The sequence below is a fragment of the Paroedura picta genome, chromosome 6 (assembly GCF_049243985.1).
Source record: "Paroedura picta isolate Pp20150507F chromosome 6, Ppicta_v3.0, whole genome shotgun sequence".
Lineage (NCBI taxonomy): Eukaryota > Metazoa > Chordata > Lepidosauria > Squamata > Gekkonidae > Paroedura > Paroedura picta.
The window spans coordinates 62,891,696-62,915,466 of record NC_135374.1 but is presented as its reverse complement, the minus strand read 5'-3'; the positions used below and the strand labels follow the sequence as shown (position 1 = coordinate 62,915,466).

Below are 23,771 nucleotides of genomic sequence, written 5' to 3'. Positions count from 1 at the left end.
ACCACAATTTCTGGGAAAACCCCAGAATGGCTTCATATCACTCTAGGAGTCACCAGAAACTGTGTAGTTTTATGATGAAATTGCTGGTGATTCCTACAATGACATGATGCCATATATGTGATGACTACACCCCCCATGCCCCTGACTCCCCCCCCCCCCTCCAAACTTACAGCAGTTTTCAGGCATGGCATGGCAACCCTAAAATCCTTTTAATGAAGACAAGGAATTTCAGTGAGAAGGGGCTTCCAGGGGGGAGTGCGTTTTTTTTTTGGGGGGGGGGCTTCCCTGGCTGGGAGAGAAAGAGGCAATGTAGCCTAGTCATTGAGAGAGCTGAAGGGAAAGGCAGCACAAAAAAGATTGAAACTGAAGTCTGGTCACTTTAAGGTTACACTTAACTCCACCCCAGGGAAATATGTCTAAGGCCCAGGGAAAGAAGACTGCATTTTATGGTATTCACTTTATGTTAGAGAACAACAGTTAGAGGTAAGTAGAAATAATTTTTGTTGTTGTTAGGTGGGAAGTCGTATCCGACCCATCGTGACCCCATGGACAATGATCCTCCAGGCCTTCCTGTCCTCTACCATTCCCCAGAATCCATTTAAGTTTGCACCGACTGCTTCAGTGACTCCATCCAGCCACCTCATTCTCTGTCTTCCCCTTCTTCTTTTGCCCTCAATTGCTCCCAGCGTTAGGCTCTTCTCCAGGGAGTCCTTCCTTCTCATGAGGTGGCCAAAGTATCTGAGTTTCATTCGTATCTCTTTAAAATGGTCTTTTCTGTATTCAAGGAGCTGTCTCATGTGGGGAAGTGTTCAAACATTCTTGCATGAACAAAATCACGTTTGTTAGGACTCCTTCGACTCCACAAGAGGTGAACTCTGGATGAGTTCATCTCACAGTTCTCTGGCAAAGTTAATTGCGATCACAGGACTCTGCCAAGCTGCTTTGCACCTTGGTCAGAGCAACTCAGAACTGCTTTTGCGTTCAAGAACTTGGTGATTCCCATTGCCAGAGAAGAGGCAGTACTCGTTTCAGTCATTAAATGTAATCACCTGACTGATACAAAGCATGGAACAGCTAACAGTACACCTTCTGTGCCTGCTTCATTAGATACATTGTAAAATGTCAGTCATGGGCTAGATTACACGGCCTGCCTTTTGCAATGGTATCTAATAAGTGATGGTAACAACATTGCAAGTGAAGTTCATGAGATGCCAAGTAATTCTCAATTCAACCATCTCAAACTGATTACAAAATTACTGTGTGTGTTTGAGTACAAGAGAGAGGTGGCTGCTGCAGGTGGCTACTGCAGGGGGACGGGGGCAGAGAAACTGCAGGGAAATCTATCACATGGAAGCCCCTGTGTTGTTGCACTTCATTGCAGCTACACCAGATATGTTGAAATCATATGTGTATAAACATATAAATTTGTTTTGGATTGGTCATTGAACATGATCACTATACACGAGCTTGAAAAGTTTCTTTATTAAGTTAGCATACAAGAAGCTGATAACATTGACATGCATCTTATTCAGTACAGTGATTTTATTGAGCAAATGTCAAATGCTAATTTCCCCATTTCACTTGCAACTGTTTTCTTCTAACAGCTTTTAAGCAGTGTAGTTCACCAGGGGTCAAATTAAAAATATGATCCACCTACAAAACAATCCAGCTCATGTTACAACTCTGCACAGAGCACTGCGATGTGGAAGTGGTTTGGGGGAACCCTCCGTGTGAATGTGACCCTCAGTCCAACTAACTTTGGGTGGTCACTTACCTTAAATAGTTTAGGGATGGCAGAGTTAGCTCTACAGCAGCTCAAAGTATAGTCTATAAAAATAGTTCCTCTTTTCCTATGTGCACTCAAGACAATCAGTAATATTCAAAATGAAACTGTACAGAAAATGTACAAGCAATATAGCAACTCCTAAATCTGTGGAAGAAAGATCAGGTTATCCTTAATTCTTTTTATTATTTTACCAAATAATTGTGTTTGTGTTAAGGGTCAACTAAACCTGCAACATAAACCAGAGTTAAGAGTTATCTGTCCCATTAGTAATATAGGCAATCTCGTATGGCCCTGGGCACATCCAAAAATATTTGAGTCATCTCACTTTAAATACACTAAAGAGCAATCCAGGTATGATTAATTTTTTTATAGACCTATACTAAAGGCATCAGTTTTTGCTTTTCAAGGCCTCTGAATATTCCTATAGGACAAGCTTTTTCAACCAGGGTTGAATGAAACCCTGGGGCTTCTTGACAGCCCTGGAAGAGTTTCCCAAATGGGTGGGAATTAACTAATATTTATATATTTTAAAAATGTGTTGAAACCTTTATCAGGTAATATTACTGTATATGGTCATGTTGACCCACACACCACTGTCCCAAAATGGCTAATGATGGGCCTGGAGGGGGTGGGAAGGGGATAGGCCCAAGGTGAGCATGTGCACAGCTATGCTTCTCTATAAGTTAAAATGACTAAACTGAGGCTATCGTGTTTTGATCATATCATGAGATGATCACCTACTGAAAAAGACAATAATACTAGGAAAATTTGAAGAACTTTTTGAAGAAAATTTGTAAGGGGGAGGAGATTTATTCCTGCAAAGCACTGCAAAACAGTGACACAATCTGGTAAAAAGAAGTTAGAAGACTGATGACAAGACCAGGGAATATATCATCATTTGTGGACAGCTTTAGTTGGATGCAACATGCCTGGCATCATATCCAAGAAATGATATTTGTAGAGTCTCTCCAACTACAATGTCAAGAGGAAAAAAATCAGCATTAATCATAAATAATATAATTAGCAGCATAGACTGCTATCTCTAGCTATCCATCCCATTTGGATCTCGCCCTTCCTCCATGGAGCTCACCTTGACCTCCATGGGTTATCCCATTTCACAGTTAAATATGGGAATTACTTGTCTAAGGCCACCTAGTCACCTTTATGGTGTTGAGAGTACTTAAACAGGCCACCTCAATCAAAGTGGGAAATTCCTCTATTGGCTCTCATTGGACAGTGGCCATATAAAGGATCAGATATCAAAGACCCACCACTTTTCTAAGGAGATAATTTTTATTTTTATCACACTTTTCTGCCAAAAGACCAGGAAGTAGCAACCTACTTATCCTCACAACCCTGTGAGGCATGTAGAATGACTGAGAGATGGTGAGTGGGTCTGGGTTACTGAGTGAGCTTCATGGGCAATTGAACCTATATCTTCCCAGTCCTATCTCATCACTCCACCCTCCAGGCCACACTGAATAAATAAGCACAGGAAAGCAAATTCATAATTCCCTTACATGCAATGAAATTGAAACATTCACTCGTAGAACACTTGGTAGCTAAAATTATCAGACTTGATTTGGAAGTTATATGCTCCAGCCTTTCGTTGGTATCGGAAAACCAAAAGACCTGCTATTCCCAGTGCAAGAACAAATACACCAAAGACAATAAGGACAATGTAGCCAACTCCTAAGCCAGGCTTCTTTTCTTCATTTAAATTATCTAAAATACAAACAATAAACATACATCTCAGTACAGACAAGTGTGCAACTTATCAAAAACTTAATCAAAAAGGGAGATCACAACTTATCTAAACTTCCTGCTTGTATGAATAGCCCCATCTTCACACTATCAGTGGTTCTTAATTTCACTAGCAGTCCCAAACCAGAATTTAAGAAATACAGGAAGCAAGTAGATCATTCATTGGCTTCTTCAAAGTTCACTGCAAGAATAATTTGACCAGCTGACACAGGAAGCAATCATAAAAAGGTCTCTTCAATGGTGCTTACTCCCAGGAAAGTGTTTTTATGATTGTACTGAGAGTCTGTGATGTCTAATCTCATGTGATGTCTGCATCATCTGTACCCTTGAAATTCCCTTTGTAACTGCCTATTCTATTCCTTACTGGAAAGAAAGATTAGCCAAGGTAATTGCTGCCTTTCCATTTGAAAATATATATATCTATATTATTGTGCTCCTGGAGTAGCACAAACAGCAGCAGCAGTGATAAGCTGAGAACAGATCTCAGGTAAAGTGGGGGGGGGGGGGCGGAGAGTTAAACTTTCTCACTCCCTCACGCTAACTGGAGCTAAGTTCTACATTAAGGTGACCAGATTTTAATATTGGTAAAGTGGGACACCATTTACCGGGGTGGGGGGGTGTCTTGATTAAAAATTTGGTCTATATGGAGCAACAAAAAGTTTCATAGAATGCATAGAACGCAAAAATAGTATTGTAATATATATATATATATATATTTTAATTTCAACATAAGTGCAATTTGCCAGCTGCCCCCAGATGCCCCTCCAAAAGTGGGACAATCTGGTCACCTTATTCTACATCTGACGAGCTCGTATCTAAAGCAGAACAGAAGTCTTTAGTCTAGAGATCAGCTGTAATTCTGGGAGATCTCCAGGCACCATCTGGAAATTGGCAACCCTAGGCCAGAGCAAGGCAAGCCAAGAGAAGAGACATCTGGATGTTGAGCTGAGGGAGGGACAGAAAGGGGGGCATCCCTTGTGGCCTCAGTGATTCCACATAAGATTGAGGGGGTTCTAACAGAAGGCTCCAGAGAGCAATACAAAAAGCTGGGTGCAGAGTATGTGTGTATGTGTGTGTATTTGGCTGCCTGCCCTCGAGGGCCCAATCTGTGTACAAACACAGTGTGGTCCTAACACAGCAGTTCAAGAGCATTTGTTGTTGTTGTTAGTTGCGAATTCGTGTCCAACCCATCGTGACCCCATGGACAATGATCCTCCGGGCCTTCCTGTCCTCTACCATTCCCTGGAGTCCATTTAAGTTTGCACCTACTGCTTCAGTTACTCCATCCAGCCACCTCATTCTCTGTCGTCCCCTTCTTTTGCCCTCGATCGCTCCCAGCATTAGGCTCTTCTCCAGGGAGTCTTTCCTTCTCATGAGGTGGCCAAAGTATTTGAGTTTCATTTTCAGGATCTGGCCTTCTAAGGAGCAGTCAGGGCTGATCTCCTCTGGGACTGACCGGTTTGTTCGCCTTGCAGTCCAAGGGACTCGCAAGAGTCTTCTCCAGCACCAGAGTTCAAAAGCCTCAATTCTTTGATGCTCGGCCTTCCTTATGGTCCAACTTTCGCAGCCATACATTGCAACTGGGAAGACCATAGCCTTGACTAGACGCACTTTTGTTGATGTCTCTGCTTTTTAGGATGCTGTCTAAATTTCCCATATGATGACTGTTATTTTTGCCAGCATCAGTCAAAAAGGCTTGATTACTTGTGAGCAGTTCTGTTAGCTTAGTTCCAGACTGCCTCATAACTGCTTTAATTCCATTGGACTGATTCCCAGCTATCTCAACATTAATCCTCACCTGCCTTATGTCCCTTTTGTGGTCCTTATTGATTACTCACCACTGGCTTTGCGCAGAGGACCCCAGGATGCACGGGGCATGGGAATAGTTTCTCCAATCCTCCAAGAACGGGTACCCTTGCAGTTCTGTAAGAATGTTTTTGTTTAGATCAAAGGTTGGCTCAGCAACATGCAACACTGAACATAAAGCTTCTGATCCAATCCAACAGAATAACCTATACTATGGATTCCCATAATTTTCATGTAAATTAAGAACCACTCAAAAATTATATGACTCTTCTTCCTTTGTCACACCCTAAACTTGTAGGCCCTTGAAATGAGAGTTCTGCTTCTTTTGCTGTCTCAAGAGGTCATTTGTCCCAAGAGATTTGTACCCATGTACTGAAGCAACAGCAGCTGCCATCATGCAACACTGGGAAAATGAGAGGAATCCTGTTTCATCCTAAGCACTGTTTCATCCTAAACACTGTGAGACCTACAGCAACTAAAGTGAGAGATAGGATCAGTCTGCCCGAATATTTTCTGCTTGACAAAAAAATTAAATCCAGATACTGCATAGACTTACTAATGAAGCTATCCCTTAACATAGCGATCCCCAACCTGTGGGCCACAGACCACATGTGGTCCATCGACTAATTGGAGGTGGGCCCCGAAGGACGCCTTCTCCCCCCCCCCGGCCCTTTACTTCATCCCCCCCCCCGGCCCTTTACAACACACTTTGGGTGTCATTGTCTCCCATCACTCCCAGATGGGACTATCCCATTGCAGCGAAACAAGCTCAGGGTTCCCATTGATTTGTCATTGTCATGAGTTAAAATTTCCATGAAAATAAAATGTTCCTTATGTTCATTGTTGTGGCATGTCTGTATCTTATTTTGAAGGGATGTTTAAACATTACCATAGTGATCAGAGAGCGTTAGGACAGTGGTTGAGAGTAGAGGAGTAAACTACCCCCCCCACCGGGCCTCAGTAAAAGGCGTTGAGTGGTCCCCGGCATTGAGTGGTCCCCGGTGATAAAAAGGTTGGGGACCACTGCCTTAACAGACTTGGAGCCCCATCCTAAACAGGAATATTTGAAAGCAAATCCCATTAAATAATTTCTCAGGGTCAGAGTTGAAAAGTACATGAAGATCTAGTTCTAACCGCATGGCATCCTGAGCACTTTCACAGTTTTTCACTGCTACTGGAAGCTGATTAGGAAGACCCTAGCAATTGAATGTCACAATCATTTGTTCTTTGGCTGAATATCTTTGAGAAGAAGAAGATGTAGAGTTGGTTCTTTTAGGCCACTTTTCTCTACCTGAAGGAGTCTCAAAGTGGCTTACAATCACCTTCCCTTTCCTCTCCCCACAACAGGCACCCTGTGAGGGAGGTGGGGCTGAGAGCCCTGATATCACTGCTCGGTCAGAACAGCTTTATCAGTGCTGTGGCTAGCCCAAGGTCAACCAGCTGGCTGCATGTCGGGGAGTGGTGAAGTCAACAGGATGAAACCATTTTAAATGCAAGAATTCCATTGTAACAGATTTGGGGATTGCACTCTTATACCCTCAATTTTCTGTTTAATAAAACTTTATATTTATTTTTATATTTATACCCTGTCTCTCCCAGCAACTACCAGCCTGAGGTGGCTCACAATAAAACAATAAAAACAAGAATCAATATCAACAATAAAACATCCCCAGCCACAGTTAAAACAACCTAACATTAAAACAATAGTAACAGCAAAATGGCGGAAACAGCACAAAAGAATCCCATAGCTCTGCCACACCAGCCACCAATGCCTGCCACAGTTCTCATGTGGTGAGATCTTCCATAGCAACCAACCATAGGGCGGGACCCCAGATTGAAACTCTGGGCACCCTTTCCCCAGCCTCAGCCAAACATCTGGTAGAAGAGCTCCATCTTGCAGGCCCTCCAGAACCTTGACAGCTCCATCAGGGCCCTTAGCATTGCCAGGAGCTCATTCCACCAGCTTGGGGCCAATGCCAAAAAGGCCCTGGCCCTGGTTGAGGCCAGGCAGATTTCAACAACCAGTAGTTTCATAACCATAGAGAGAAGTGCTCTACGGGGGGGGGGGGGATAGGCAGACAGGCAGTCCCGCAGATAGGTAGGACCCAAGCTGCATAAAGCCTTGAAGGTCAAAACAAAAACCTTGAACTTGATCCAGAAACAGACTGGTAACCAGTGCAGTTGTTTTAGTACAGGCTGGATATGGGTCCTCCAAGGTGTCCTAATGAGGACCCTCACAACTGTGTTCTGTATCAGCTGCAATTTCCAGATCAGGGACAACAGTAGGCCTGCATAAAGCAAGTTACAGTAGTCTAGTCTGGAAGTGACCAATGCACTGTGGCCAAGTGGTCCGAAGACAGGTAGGGTGCTAGTAGCCATGCTTGGAGCAGATGGAAAAACGCTGTCCTGGCTACCTTCATGATCTGAGCCTCCATGGAAAGGGAGGCATCAAAGATCATGCCCAAACCAGAGATGGTTTCTTCAGAAGAGGAAAGATCACTGCCTCCTTAGGCCTCTCAGAGAACTCCCCTATTGTAAGGGAGAGGTTCACAATTTCCCTTAAAGTGGTCACCCTCACTTAGCCCAGCAACTTGTCCACTTTAGTTAACAAGAGCCATCTGAAGTCATCAAGCCTCATCCCCTGTGACGGCCACAGAGCTTTCAGTTCGCAAACTGTATCAATCGTGGATGGAAAGTCCCAGCAGAACGAGACGACTTTGTCTGCAAAATAATTGTGCTGGGCGAGAGCTTGTGGACATGATTTCCACAGTAAACAAGTCTCATTTTGCCGCTTTCACCACATTCTCATATGCCTTCATAAGGTGCAATGAGATGTCTGTACCACCTCATTGTGAGTCTTCCACCACACCCACTTCAACTGTCTCACTTCCTTCTTCCTCTCCTGAAGCTCCTAGGAGTACCGTGGAGCCTGTTTGAGGCAAGGGTGGAGAGGGCGCCGAAAAGCAATCTCATCAATGGCAGCCAACATGTGGGACTGCCAGTCTTCCACCATGGCTACCAACGAGGCTGGAGGGCATCAGATCCCGAAGGCTATTCAGGAATCTCTCGGATTCCATCAGTCTCCATGGGCGGACTAAAATACGGTCATCACCCAACTAGAGCAGTGGTGGCATCCTCATTTGGGCCTTCACAGCATGGTGGTCTGACCATGGCATCCATGGCATCTGACCACCAGATCCACCTCTGCACCTGCACCAAAGATGAAATTAAGGGTAAGGCCAGCCTGATGGCTGGGGCCGGCAACAAATTGCAAGAACCTCATTATTGCCATGGCCAACGCCAGATCTGGCCCAAGTCCTGGAGATGGCACATCCGCATGGACATTGAAGTCCCCCAAAATCAGCAGTTTGAGATACTGCAATGCCCAGGCAGCCACCACCTCCAGCAGGGCCAACAGCGAATTTGAGGATGCAGTGGGTGATGGGTACAATACATTCTCAACCGATTCCCACCCTAGGCTGACACATTCAATCCCTGGAATCAATGGTGAAGGGAGAGCTCTGAAGGGAAAGGTCTCCTGGACCAGGATCACTACCCCTTCCCCCTACCATGAGTCTGGTGTTGGTGCAAGACCAAAAACCCAGGTGGTGCCAGATCTTTCAAGGCGATCATTGCACCTTCTCACACCCAGGTTTCAGTGATGCAAGCCAGGTCCGCCTCATGCCTTGCAAAATAATCACTCAAGGTTGAGGACTTGTTAATGGATCTGGCATAGCAGAGGATCAGTACCGATCCATCCTAGCCCTCACTCCCCCAAATCTGGGGATGGTACAGAGATTTGAAGGGCAGCACAAGCATCGACCAGGCCACTGCCCATGGAAACCCCATGGGCGGGGCCTCTTTGGACCTATGTACTTCACTGCCCCCCCTATTATCGAACCTCCTCCCAACGCTATATCTACCTTGGCCCAGATATGTTCCCTTTTCTTATGGTAAGCAGACTAGAATTTTTTAATTGCTGCCAGGGTTTTTTACAATCATACACACACACACACACAGAGAGAGAACAATGTACAAGCACTTTAATGGTTTATTATCAATTTGTTTTTCCATTGAGTACCCAATAGAACATTTATTAAGCAATAAAGTTTGAAGGGGGAAATACCTTACCGTCTTACAAGTGCTTCCCAGATTTTCCACACAAATATGGATTTTGCAGTGTAAGTAAACCACAGAATTGTTCACAAAGGAAAAGATTTTCAGCTTAAATTGGGCTTTGCTGGAGATCCCATTTGCAATAATCACAGTGTGTGTGTTGGGAACTGGACAACTGAGAAAAAGAAATAGGTCAGTATAACAATTAGTTGCATGTATGTTCTCATAGGCTTCTCATGCCTCAATAGTGTCTTTTCAGGACTCAAGAAACGAGGCAGTTAAGATCCCTTGTGCAAGCTTTTCTCCATTTGTAGACTTTGTGTCCAGTCCTATGCATTTATTTGTGACAGGCTGAATGCTTAAGCATTTATTCCTTTTGAGTGCTCAAACTACTTGATCTGTATTAACTCAACCCTAAAGGGAGATCAATGGAATTAATCTCACATTTCAGAAAGGAAGCACAGGCTAAGTAGCAGGAGTCTTGCCGGAAGACTACCTAAATAGATTAAAGTTTTCAGTGAGTAGCTGTGTTGGTCTGCAGCAAGAGAACAAAGTTTGAGTCCAGTGGCTCCTTTAAGACCAATGAATTTTTATCCAAGGTACAAGCTTTCATGAGCAAGCACATTTTCCTAGAAGAAGTGTTCTTGCACATGAAAGTTCTTGCACTTGAATAAAGGTGCCACTGGACACAAACTTTGTTCTGAGATTAAAGTTTTGCCACTGACAACCATGGTTTCAAGTTTCAACATGTATTGGGGAAGAACTATTAAGTAAGAACATATCAATAACGTGTTAAAGCAGGGCTGCCTTTTCTGTCTCCTGATTTTGTATGCTTGTGTATTAAGTGAGAGACTTGCTCACATGAAAACACATCACACACACACATATACACTCACACAATCACCTTATATTGGTTGTGGTACTGTACCTGCCATGGATGAAAGGAAATGATATAAGGTCCCTTGAGTTATTACTTGGAGTTGCCCAACATTCACTGACAACCACCTTGAGCTTGCTATCCTTTTTGCGAATTCCGACTTCAATCATTATGTCATCACTAGCAGAGATGCTAAAGTTTTTGGGAATTGGAGAATTTCCAATAAAGAGTTGCATCTCTGATAAGAAGTGTCCTGATCCATGTAAATCTTCAAATATGGTGTAAACCCTGTAAGCAAATTTATCTAATGTTAAAATTCCTTAAAGAAAATTCATTTATAATGTGCCTAACAGTACTGAAAGAATGCAAAATAATGATTTTTATGGTGTTTTATGTTTTTGTTATATTTTATTCTGTAAACTGCCTCAAGCAGGTTCTCTGGAGAGTCACCATAGAAATGTTCTAAATAAATAAAATAAATGAGAGCATTGTATCTTGTTCCAACCCAAATTAAGGTATTTTAAATTGTTTGTGTATGGATTTATGCATGTGATAACTAACATCAAAGACAAAAGAAGCTTAGCTATAGAAATGACATTTTCATCTCCTTCATTTAAATTAGGATTGCTGCTAGGGAAAAAAAAAAGTCGATTAGTTTGAAATGAGGTCCTGGAGGTGAATTTTACAGAAACTATGAACCACTAAAAAGACAAATAAGCGAGTTCTAGATCAATTCTCCCTATAAGTTAAAATGACTAAACTGAGGCTATCGTGTTTTGATCATATCATGAGATGATCACCTACTGAAAAAGACAATAATACTAGGAAAATTTGAAGAACTTTTTGAAGAAAATTTGAAGAAAAGAAGAACTGTAATGGCATGGATTGACTCAATGAAGGAAGCCTAGGCCTTCGGTTTTAGACTTGAGCAAGGCTGTCAATGACAGGAGATTTTTTAATTCGTAGGGTTGCTATAAGTTGGAAGAAAGTTGATGGTACATAATACACACAGTTATCCATCCTCTGAATTTTCTACTTTATTTAACATGACTGTCTTTTGCACCCTTCCTTATTTCTCTTTGCCTCTTAGGATTCTACTCTGCTTTTCTATAGACTCTCAGCAGTGATATTTTGAACTTAGACAGAGACTCCCATCACATTTGTATTGGCAGAGTAATTAATACAGTGATGGTACACAACCTGATTAAAATGTAGATAAAGGTTTATTTAGGAACAAAAATATTTGATAGTAAATAGGTGAGAGGGAGATAGGTTCCTAATTACATCACTTGCTGAGAGAGCTACGTGTGGAACTTCTGAGATGAAGCAGGATATTGCCCTAAGAGTAGCAATCTGGAGACAGACAAGAAATGACATCAGAAGAACAGGGTCACTATCACTATCATATACCATTGTCTTCTTTCTGCTCCCTACAGAGTGCTCTTCTCTTCCTTGTATAGCAGACATTGCCTGTTCCAACAACTGGAAGGGACATGTAGGTAAAAACTGATGCAAACCCTTTGAAAGGTTTGTATTCAATGTACACTCTAAATTGCTTTGAAGCAATACTGGAATGTGATTTTCTCACTTGATGAGAGGCTTATGTATTTTATACTTAGAATGAAAACTAGCTCTGAGCACCCTACCCAGTCCTTCTTTCTCTAAAGATCTCCTTTCAGACTGTATTTGCTGCCATTCTATAAAATATAACATCTGTGGGTGAGTGTTTATTGTAGCAATAGGATCTGAGATTTCATTTACCCTTCCGGAGTGTATCCAGATGAAGTCAAGAGATCATTTTGAAATACACAATGAACTGGACTAACAACCTTTAAGTGATGGATGACCCCCAGGGAAGACATGTCATTCCGGAGAACTGTTTTCACTATGGTATGTGTTGTATTCTGGAAAATAAATAGAACAAAAAAAGTTAACAACTGGATCCTCTGAGGAGTTTCATCAGTCTCATCTCATCTCCTTATTTCAATTGCAATTCAACATGCTTTTTATCCATGCAGGTCCCCATGATCCCCGGTAAAGACCCTTTAGTGGTCTCCTCCCCTTCCCACCCCTCCCCTTTTTGCCAGCAGAAAAGCTGCTTGTATCCAGGCTTACCTCACATTTCATTTAAGTATTAAGGAGAATTTAAGAGGTCTTTTTATATACTTGGCTTGCAAGACAAACAAAAACTCAATGATCAGGTACAGGATATCTTCCATATGAGGAATGGCTAAAGGGATTACATCCCTGCATATTAGAAAAGTAACATCTTTAATCAAATTGAAGTTGAATTTAAACTTAAGTTGAAATTGTACGGAAACAAAATCAGGAATCAATAAGAAAGAAAGAACAATGCAAGCCCTTTCACTTTTAAGACAACACCCGTACTGCAGCCCAACACCAGCAGTGATGCAGAGCTGTTCATAGATAGCTGTGCACTAATTTCAATCATACACTTGCAGTGATGGAGAGAGAGCATCCCAAAAGACCATGATGTACTTTACACACCACCTTTGCCCTGGGATGGCCTCTTGAGATTCTTGCGCCATCATGTGGCCACCCAGTAGTATGCAGCCATCATTAGGGAAAGGATCAAGAACTAAGCACAGAATTACAAAAGATGCAGAAATGTAGGTTTATAATGTGGTGGCACTGCCTGCATATAGCTATGTTGTAGGCGTCATCATGAATGGCAACTTCAAGCATTCCTTGCAAGCTGTATCAATTGACTGAGATGAACTAGATCCGATGGCCAAGCAGTACAATCAGGGAGCAGTGTGTAACTTACAGTGTGTACTTCAGTTCCACATTCATTCCATCCGGTCCGAAGAATAACATGACTGGAATTGCTGGCGCTTACATTGCAGTGTGGTTCCCCTAGGAACAGGGAGGATTCTGGGATATCTTCCTGCCGCAGAAAGAGTCTCTGAATGGTGATGACAACTTTTTCAATCTCACACACTACTCGAACTGCATTCCTCATGGCAATCTCCTGGACAGATTTAGTGACAGTCAAGGAAGAGACCTGGACTGAACTATGGTCATTCAGACGTGGTTGTGTAGGTTGTTTAGTCACTGCCATGCCAGTGGTTGTATTGGTTAAGGTTCCAGAAGAATCCTCGTTAGCCAATGAAGTATTTGAATATATCAAAGGCATAACTGTGCTGTTCCAGGATTTTCTTTGAATATCTGCAGCACCACAGGTAGAAAAAAAGTATTGCTCATTTTCTTAAAAACAGTAAACTAGAACCCAGCCACAATCATCTATTAGATGAAAATAATTTTAGCTAGGGAGAGGCCAATTTGATGATCAAAAGTAATGTTTTTGGAGACGGAAATATTTGCCCCAACTTCCTGAATTAGAACCTTCCCCTTTGGGGGATCTAGTTTCCTGCCATTATTGGCCTGTCAGCTGCTGCTTCACTACCATTTCCCCTTAGTATTCCCGCAGCATCTTTCATTATTAGTCAGATGGCAATCCCAGCCAATTGAGTGTCATAAGTTGGCTTGGGTCCTGTGATGTTCGAATAGAAAGAAAAATTAACTTAGCACAATTCTATTAGTGCAAGCAATACCACAAGGGCAGTGCTAATACATAGAACCATTATAGTTTAAAACAGGAAACAAAACTATTTGCATATAAAATTGTTAGAAAAAAATACCTTCCACTATTTCTTGCACTCAATGAAAAAATAGGCATACAAATCCCTATCACTTAGCCCATGTAGACAGTAAATAAAAACTGAAGTGCTTCTACATGTGCTAAGGACTATTGCCCCTACAGAAATCTTCTGTGGCATCCAGTTCAGTGAATGGAGGATTACTGTGGAATATAACTAATCAGATCTGGTTATGTGATGATATTACTGAGTGCAAACAAAGCCACCCAAAAGTGAGGGCAATAGTTCCTGGATCAGCCACATGGGTGATCCCAACAGATTGGGAATCACATGGTGAACAAGATAATGAACAATGGTTTTTATACCTCGCTTTTCACTGACTGAAGGAGTCTAAAAACAGCTGACAATCACCTTCCCTTCTTCTCCCCACAACAGACACCCTGTGAGGAAGGTGAGGCTGAGAAAGCCTTGATAGGACTGCTTGGTCAGAACAATTCTATAAGTGCCATGGCAAGCCAAGGTCACCCAATTGGCTGTATGTGGAGGAGCAGGGAATCAAACCCAGCTCGCCAGATTAGAAGCTGCCACTCTTAACCACTACACCACGCTATGTTATATAGCCAATCAGATCTGCCTGTGTGCTAATGTCACTAAGCAAACATTCACTGTTGGCAGTATTTCCCCAAAGGTGGGTATTGCATCCCTTTTGAAACCAAGAGCTGGAGAAGGAACTTTTCAAAGTTGCCAAACCTGTTCATGAAATGGGCTGCTCCTCAGCTCAACCTGAGGTGAAGTTATTTCTAAACTGTATTTCCCTCAAAATGTAGCTTCTTTTTCTTTGGTAATCTAGTAATGTTATACCTTAATAACATTCAAAGATTTCACTGAAAGATTTTTCAAAGCAGCTCTGATCACAAGTAAATATTAGATTAGACGTGCATTAAAATGTTATCACACAGAATTATGAGATCTTCTTTAAATGTTTTTGAGGGCTTAAGTGATTAAGAAATCTTCCTGCTGCAAAGTGCCTTGTTTTGTTACAATGCTCCACCACTGAAAATATTTAAACATGTGTTTATATATGAAAATACACACATGTACAAGGGAGTTTTGATAATATACACCTTCCAATAAAGACCCTTTAAAATACTGTACTCACATTATGTCTCATTTACTTTAACACTTTTACTTGGAAACAATTCCATTAATATAATGAAACTTTCTTCCTAGAAAATATTTTAGTACTTCAGCATACTGGTGGAGTTATATAGCCATTTCTAAATAAAACTTTTCAGTTATGCATACCATTTTGGGGCTAGATTCCAGGCTTGTGAATGTTTTAATAATATCAAAAACTAAGACATCAGAACATGATGGACACATGACATTATGTTGCTGTCAGGGCTCACAGTGATTGTGGGCAACCTTTTCAGAAAACCAGGTCAAATAGTAAACTGTATAGAGGATCATGAAAGATATTCTCAAGAATGACCAATGTGTCAGTCTGAGAAAAGTTCTGAAGACATTAGGGAACCTGGAGATTTGGAATCAGGTTGGAAGATGGAATTAAAATGTGAATGGAAGATCAGAAAGCAAGGATTCAGAGAAAGCTGTACTAAATGTACTAAGAGAGCCAGTTTGGTGTAGTGGTTAGGAGTCCGGACTTCTAATCTGGCATACCAGGTTCGATTCTGTGCTCCCCCACATGCAACCAGCTGGGTGACCTTGGGCTCGCCACGGCACTGATAAAAATGTTCTGACTGAGCAGTGATATCAGGGCTCTCTCAGCCTCACCCACCCCACAGGGTGTCTGTTGTGGGGAGAAGCATGGGAAGACGACTGTAAGCTGCTTTGAGCCTCCTTCGGGTAGGGGAAAGCGGCATATAAGAACCAACTCTTCTTCTTCTTCTAAATCCCTATCAGCTCCCATGTAGGGTGCCACAGGGGACAGTACGTTCCCCCACATTATTAAACATCTTTATTTGCCCTCTGGTCCAACTGGTCCAGAGCTATGTACTGGGTTGTCACCAATTTGTGGATGACACCCAGACACCCACACACACATACACACCTGGATACATTAGCCAGATATTTGGAAGTGGTCGCTGGATGGTTAGAGCAGAGTCACCTGAAACTCAACTCCTCCAAGATGGAGTTCCTGTGGTTGTGCAGAAAGGAGGCTGGACAGGAAGCATGCCTACCTACTCTGGCTGAGGTGTAGCTTAACATTACTCCCTCATCCAGAAACTTGGGTGTGATCCTAGATGCCTCCCTTTCAGTGGAGGCCCAGGTCACCGGTGTAGCCCGCACAGCATTTGTCCATCTTCACCAGGCGAGGCTAATAGCGCCCTACCTGCCCTGGGACTGTTTAGCTACAGTGATCCATGCAATGGTAACCTCCAGATTAGACTACTGTAACTCGATCTATGCGGGCCGACCCTTGTCTCTACACACAGAAATTACAGTCCATGCAAAATGCAGCTGCTAGGGTCCTCACTGGTACACCTTGGAGGGCCCATATCCAGCCTGTGCTGAGGCAACTGCTTTGGCTGCCAGTTTTGGTCCAGATCAGGTTCAAGGTTTTGGTTTTAACCTTTAAGGCCATCCACAGCTTGGGCCCTGCTTATCTGAGGGACTGCTTGTCTCCTTGTGCCCCCCGCAGGGCTCTTAGCTCTGTGGGTGCTAATCTGCTTGTGGTCCCTGGCCCCAGAGAAGCACGTTTGACCTCGACTCTAGTCAAGGCATTTTTGGTTCTGGTTCCGACCTGGTAGAATGAGCTCCCAGAAGAGCTGAGGGCCCTGTCGGAGCTATCACAGTTCTGTAGGGCCTGTAAAACAGAGCTCTTCTGTCAGGTGTTTGGTTGAGGCTAGGACCATGAACATCTGTGCCCCCCCCCCCCCGGCCAACACTGTGTCATACTGCAAATTCCCACCCTTGATGAGAGCTGACTGTGGATAGGGGAGGTTGGGATTTTCCACTTCTGGTGCTCTATGCTCTTTGAGGTGGTGCGGTTGAATGAATGTTATTAGTTTTTATTGGAGATTTTATATCGTTTTTTGTGACCCACCATGAGTCCATGGAGAGTGGTGAATACATAAACTGAATTGAATAAATTTAAATTGAATAAATAAATAAACAAACCTAGAGTCCTAGAGTCCTAAATAGCACTCAGTTATTAGTCAAATAAAGTTCTTTTGCTCTGCTTGGGTGAATTTATAACATGTTATATTGGCATAACATGTTATAAATTCACCCAAGCAGAGCAAAAGAACCTTACTCGACCAATAACTGAGTGCTGTTATGCTAATATAATGAGTGTTATGCCAATATAAGAGCCTCTTGTGGCGCAGAGTGGTAAGGCAGCAGACATGCAGTCTGAAAGCTCTGCCCATGAGGCTGGGAGTTCAATCCCAGCAGCCAGATCAAGGTTGACTCAGCCTTCCATCCTTCTGAGGTCGGTAAAATGAGTACCCAGCTTGCTGGGGGGTAAACAGTAATGACTAGGGAAGGCACTGGCAAACCACCCCGTATTGAGTCTGCCATGAAAACGCTAGAGGGCGTCACCCCAAGGGTCAGACACGACCCGGTGCTTGCACAGGGGATACCTTTACCTTTACCTTTATGCCAATATAAAACTATTACCAGATCTCTACATGATACACTATAATCCCACCCAAAGTCAATATTATCTAATGCTTTCAGGCATTTAAAAAAATTAGGGCTGGAATGAAGTGGGGAAAAATAGTGCAACATTGCCTTCACAGTTTCTCCCAGGTCTCTCAGCATTTACATTGGAAAATCCTTCTTTGCAGATACATTCATAAGATCCATAAGTGTTATTGCAAGATGCATTAGGAGAGCAATCCATTTCTTCTCTGTTACACTCATCATAATCTGTTTTTTATTATTTAAAAAGAGAAAAACAGAGCACAACTATGCATTAGTGTCTATAATGATTATTGTTTAAAAGATTGGCAATTACTGGCATTTTTATTCTGGTTGTTGATGCTTTCAAGACATTTTCCTACATGTAATGCAGTTGTACAATTTACAATACCAGTCTAACATGCAGATTGCTCTGGGGGTGGAGGTGGTATGATCCTTGATAACAATTGCACGCAACCAAAAAATTCAAACACAGGTCAAGGTCTCTTGGGAACAGAACAGAACAGAACATTGAATACCTAAGGAAGCTGAGGAATTTCAGAGTTGATGTAGTCTTACAATGAAATGAGACATTGCCTAGGATTCTAGTCTTGTTCTGATGATTGTGTTCTGACTTCTTGTGTTTAATATTAACATAGTTGGAACCTAGGAATTCTTCTGTTAACTACAAGATTTATAGAGCCATGTGGGTTTAATCCCTATTTGCACACATCCTCCCTTGTGTATTTTCACTTTTATATTGTAAAGGGTTAGCTGCTGGGAAAATACGGTATATTGCTGTTTTGAAACAGCTACAATGGAGGCTGCCAGTCCATTCTCAAGTTCATGCTTGTAATGGCCTTTAAGGTCCTTCACAGGCTGGTGCCCACACATTTGAAAGACAATCTCTTTCCATATGTTCCTGTGCACCAGCTATTGTAATTAGGCAGCCATCTGATGGCTCTCTCTCCATTTAGGGTGCCCCAGTTGGTTCAACCCAGAACCTAGGCCTTTCCCCGTCATGGCTCCTGCTATATAGAATGGGCTCATTGAAGGGGGGGGGGGTGCTGGTTGGAGACCTTCAGGAGGTGCTGTAAGATCTGCTTGTTTGTCAGAGCTTTTGAAGATGTTTGAATGACAATGATCTTTTAGGGGGGGTATTTGGGTTTGTTAGTTTATTTTGGTTTTTAACTGGGAAATGCTTTAAATGATAATTATAAACCACCTAGAAAGGAAGGCAGGGTATAAATGTTTAAATAAATAAGTATAACTTACCCTGTATGGAGAGACTGCTATTGTCAATTATGAACAAGTGGCTGTGTTGAAAAGCATCAAGAAAAGTTCTAGAAACATTCCTTGCATCCATGTCTGTTGCTACCAGAAGATCAAAATTTATGATGATGCTTCCATTAGAAACACTTGTTATCAACAGTTTAATTGCCCCAGCATCCATTTGTTGACAAATGTAAAGGGGCAAGTGGGTGTGGACCTGTTATTGACACAAAATGTGTGTGAATATGTATATGGCGGATTCTTGCAACTGATTCAGTGCGTAAATAATTCAACATGTGAAACACTGGGGCTTATTTTGTACAGGCAACAAAGGTTACAGAAAAAGTAGAATCATTCTGCATCAGTCAAATAAAACAAATAAAACCCATGTTTGGGAGGCTGTTTAAAATAAAGCTGTGGCCATATTTTAAGCCATATCACATGTCGCGTCTTCACTGCCAGAATTGGCCTCCTACCTGCCAAAAGGATATTCCTGTTATTTAATGGCAGTAGCCTTTTATCAACATGGTTGTTAGAAGACAGTCTGCTGAAAGGATCTGGTCCTGATTGAGGACTGGGAAGCAGATGGTTGTGTACGTGAAGCAAGAGTACTCTTAATTTGAAAGAGAAGAAGCAGACTGAAGTTCAAGCTGGCAATGACCTTTAAAGTCCTTACACCCATTTCCAGCTTGCTTATCAATGATTGGACGCTGTCTCCACCCCCTTCCTAAGATGAGTGGTTTCATTTCCCTTTTTTATGGCATTAAAATACTGACATATTGTTAGAGTGTTGTAACAATAGGTTCTCCAAATTCCCAGGTGTCATCAGCCCTTGCAAAGATATACCTTTTCCTTATGCCTGTAAGGTAGAGACTTACTTAAAAAAAAATAACCAAAACCGAGTAATTTGGAGAGCCTGCAAAGCCTAGTGTTGCAATGCTCTAAGAATATTTCAGTGCCTTTTTCAAAGAAGGGAATGCTGTGATGCCGACACCAGCAATGATGGCATTGGTGAAAATTCTCATTATTGAAGGCACATGCAGAAGAAAATATACTGACTCCACACCTGTGGAAATGCAGAAGAATCTGCAGAAGAAACATGAACAAACTGATTTCAGTGCTCGGAGGTCAACTTTCAAGGTAATCAGAAGTATGTGGGAAAGCCCTGAGAGGGAGCTGTGAGTTGCCTGAAGTACAAGGTATCATATGCTGGGATATTGACATGGGTTACTGGGTATGTATGCTGGCTTTCAGAAAAGTCCTCTTTCTCATACCATTATTTAGTGTTTTCTCCTCTGAAGGGATCCAGATCCGGGAAGCCCTGTCTTTGGAACAGCTCAAGTCTTGGTCATGTCCATGTTGAACAACATTGAATCTTTGTATTAACTTACCTCAGTGACAAATAACTGTGTAAAATTTTGGTACTCTTCAGAGCTTGAATTGCTGAATTCTGAACTATAATTCAGATTTGTTATCCTGACTGTTCCTTTAAACTTCTGGGCAGCTGCAGGATTGAAAAAGATAAGTTGTCAGACAGACAGTGCTAATTGTCTCTGAATCCTTGAATGGGAAAAGAAGATTTAAAAGAACATTCAAGTAATAGAGCAAAAAATGTCAAATCAGATATAAAAACTGTTTGAATCAGGATCAATTATGCACTGGGATTTTGAAGCTCATTTGGCTTGGTTAAAAAAGAAATCAATCTGCACATGATGTTAGTGTAAACTCTGATGCTATTTGCTCTCTTTTTTCAGTCTGCACTGTTCAGGAGTCACTTCACTTATCTCCTGTGTTACCTAAATTACACTTAAACGTGTGTCCTGTGAAAGGAAGAAGGAAGAAAGAGTGGCTGAAGATCTCACCTCACATCTGCTTCATGCTGGGGTTGAGAAAATCTACCAAGGGATCTCCCCTGCTATTTCCCCCCTCCCATTTCCCTCCTATCTCAGCAATTTCGTTTTTAAAAAATTAAGGGAACACTGAACAAATTGGTGGGAGAAGGGGGGAAGACAGAGAGAGAGCAAAGGGAGAGGACAGCAGTGACCCACTTGCTGACCAGCCGGTGACTGTTGATTGACATGAGACATCGGCTGCCACAAAAACCAGCACCACTTCAGTGATCATGCTCCAGAGTAATCTAATTTAGGATCGATTTAAGATCAGCAATTCTTATAATGATAAAAAATGGTGAATGCAGAGTATATCCTGAGTGTTCTGAATTCATAGTTCAAGAAAGTGTCTATAAACATGGTGGGTTTCCCAGTTTATATTCCATTCTAATTGCCTTTTTGAGTAGGGCTGAATCTGCACTTACTTTGTTTATTCCATTGTGGATCCTGCTGAATCCAGATTGATTTGAACTCGGGTCTTCCTCTTCCCACCCCCCTCCCCATTGAAACTGAAAAGTGTTCTGCACATGGTTAGGGAAGTTCAGAAGGGGAGGGAGAAGCCAAGCACAGCAGGAGCCTCTTTCATTCTTTTCTTGAAGGGGGGTGGGGAGAGGATTGGAGAAAGCAGAGGAGAGAGAAAAAAACCAAGAGGCAAATCTCTACCGAGAGAAGTTAGGGTTTCTGCCAAGAGAAGTTAGGGATTCCCATTTAAGGTAAGCTTGCAACCTGGGAACCAGGAACTGATGCCCTGGACAATCAAGGCTTCTCTACCACAGAGGCTCAGCAGCAAGTTTGGAACTGGCAGAGCTCTGCATGCTTTCTCATGCCGATTTTTCAAATATTGAGGGTTATATCCACTCTAGGATATCGCAAGGAAAAGGTAGGGTCATTCCAGATCAATCATGCTTGTTGCAGAGGGAAAATTTAAATTGGACAAAATCAAAATGGAAATCGCATTCAGTGTACACGGCAGGGACTGAATCGATCTGGGATTGGAATAAAAGCTCCGTGCAGATTCAGCCTAGGAAGCCTGGAGAATCACTGACATAGTGTGTGCCAAAACTGGGCTTAGGTTTCTAAACATTTGTCCATATACAGCAACAATGAAAACAAACCCTGGCTTTTCTATCATGGGGAAAATAAAATGAGCGTCTAAAGAAATGTACCTGTTTTTACTTTCCACTGTGCTGGTTTACTGTTCTTTTCACAAACCTCTGACTTGATTTGAACAGTGTATAGGACCCCCGGTTCCAGTCCAGAAACAGTCAGGTTGCAGCTCTGGGTCTTAAACTTTTGTATAAGCTTTTCTCCATCAAACAGCAGAAAATGGAAACCAGGATTCTGTGTATAATTTGTAGTCCAGACTACATGAAAACCAGTACTCGTGACATTGGAAAAAACAGTCCTTACAACTGGAAGAGGCACTAAAAAGAAGAGAAAGGACAATTATACCTTTAAAAAGAGGAAAACAAAGAACTATCTTTCCAAAGGATCAGGCCACAACAATTCTCTTACAGAATGCCTTTATAATTAATTAAACTATAAACCAGTGAAAATTGAGAGCATGTGAGAAAGAACTTATGCTCACAGAAAATCAGCTGTTTAAATACATGGCAGCTACAGGCAAAATTACTATGTTTTAATATGCATCCTGCGAAGATTGGACTAGATGACCCTGGAGGTACCTTCCAGTGATATGATTCTATGAAATATATCAATTTGCAGTGTGAAAAAAAACATGAACTTCTAAATCTAACAAACTATACTGAAGGTCTGCAAATCTTGTATTTATATGTTCAACAAACAGAGAACTTAGTGGGGGGGAGGCATTTTTTTCTATTATTAGATCCTCCCTCATGATTCCTTGACGGTCCCCCAATTTGTGTCAAACATTTTCCAACTAAGACCTCCAGATTTACAGAGAGATTCACTTTCTGGAAAACTTTGAATTTCTATCTCATGACAGTAGATAATACATTTTTTGTGTCCTGGAAACTAGAAAGCAATAACAAGAGTTGCCTGATCAATTAATTCATGTGGATTATATTGTATACAATCTTTTAGACCCACACTCAAGCCCTTCAGACATTTTGATACACATGCATTCTGATGCCAAATGTTGTCTGCATGCAAACTCACCACTACAATTTGTGGCTGAGGAGCCAAATGTTGTAGAAGATGGTGACTCAGAAGAAGCTGGCAATAATGAACGTGATTTTTTCTCTGATGAAGAGCTGTTACCTGTTCCAATTTTCTTATCAATTGTATGATTTAGACGTGTGGGGTGTTCTGTAACATAAAGGGCTGAAGACGAAATTGGCCTAGTATTTCCTTCAGGTAAGAGACCAGATGTGCTTGTCTCTCCTAATGACTCATTTCCTTGAGCATAAACTGTGGTATTTGATACTGTGGGTAATATTAACAAAGCAGAGCCAGGCTGGTCTTGAGTAGTTGATCTCTGTTCAGCTACGTTTTCACTTGGTGTAGTTCTGCTGGCCCATTGCTCTGTTACCTGCGGGGACGTTTCAGAGATGCTCAGAGTCTTATTATTTGTGATATTCTGCAATGCTGGAACCATTTTGTCCATTGTAGATGTGTTTGGCTCTTGAGCACCACTTGATGGCAGTACAATAGGCAAAGCAGCTGCCTCACTGTGATTAGAAGTCAGTGTCCTTATTTTTGCCTCATCTGGAGAAGTGGCACTTGTCACAGGCAGTCCTTCAGATGTAGGTATCTTTTCTGTAACAGGATCTACAATTTCACCTGGAGTAGAGCATTGTTGCATATAACCAACAGAAATTTTAAAATGTGTTAGATTGTTAACACCCAATATGCACACAGTTATTGTTATTGGAGCCAGGTTGGTATAGTAGTTAGAGCAGGGGTAGTCAAACTGCGGCCCTCCAGATGTACATGGACTACAATTCCCATGAGCCCCTGCCAGCATCCTTCACAGAAAGCTCATTAATGGAAGGAAATTCACTGTATAAAACCCC

General features: G+C 42.0%; 1 protein-coding gene across 2 annotated transcripts in view; it reads right to left on the bottom strand.

The window, feature by feature from the left end:
* Window positions 1-1,671: 1,671 nt before the first annotated feature.
* Window positions 1,672-23,771, bottom strand: part of UMODL1 (uromodulin like 1) — a 50,260-nt gene continuing 28,160 nt past the window's right edge. The window contains exons 11-22 of one of the 2 annotated variants that reach the window (XM_077342767.1): window positions 22,915-23,538; window positions 21,942-22,199; window positions 20,278-20,390; window positions 18,890-19,103; window positions 17,726-17,863; window positions 13,138-13,538; window positions 12,111-12,253; window positions 10,401-10,637; window positions 9,488-9,647; window positions 5,389-5,473; window positions 3,307-3,511; window positions 1,672-2,758 (exon numbers count right to left, since the gene is read on the bottom strand). In XM_077342767.1, coding sequence (XP_077198882.1) covers window positions 3,327-3,511; window positions 5,389-5,473; window positions 9,488-9,647; window positions 10,401-10,637; window positions 12,111-12,253; window positions 13,138-13,538; window positions 17,726-17,863; window positions 18,890-19,103; window positions 20,278-20,390; window positions 21,942-22,199; window positions 22,915-23,538 — 2,558 coding nt within the window. In that variant the 3' untranslated portion in view covers window positions 1,672-2,758; window positions 3,307-3,326. The remainder of the gene's footprint in view (window positions 2,759-3,306; window positions 3,512-5,388; window positions 5,474-9,487; window positions 9,648-10,400; window positions 10,638-12,110; window positions 12,254-13,137; window positions 13,539-17,725; window positions 17,864-18,889; window positions 19,104-20,277; window positions 20,391-21,941; window positions 22,200-22,914; window positions 23,539-23,771) is intronic. The other variant, XM_077342768.1, reaches the window with a different exon arrangement.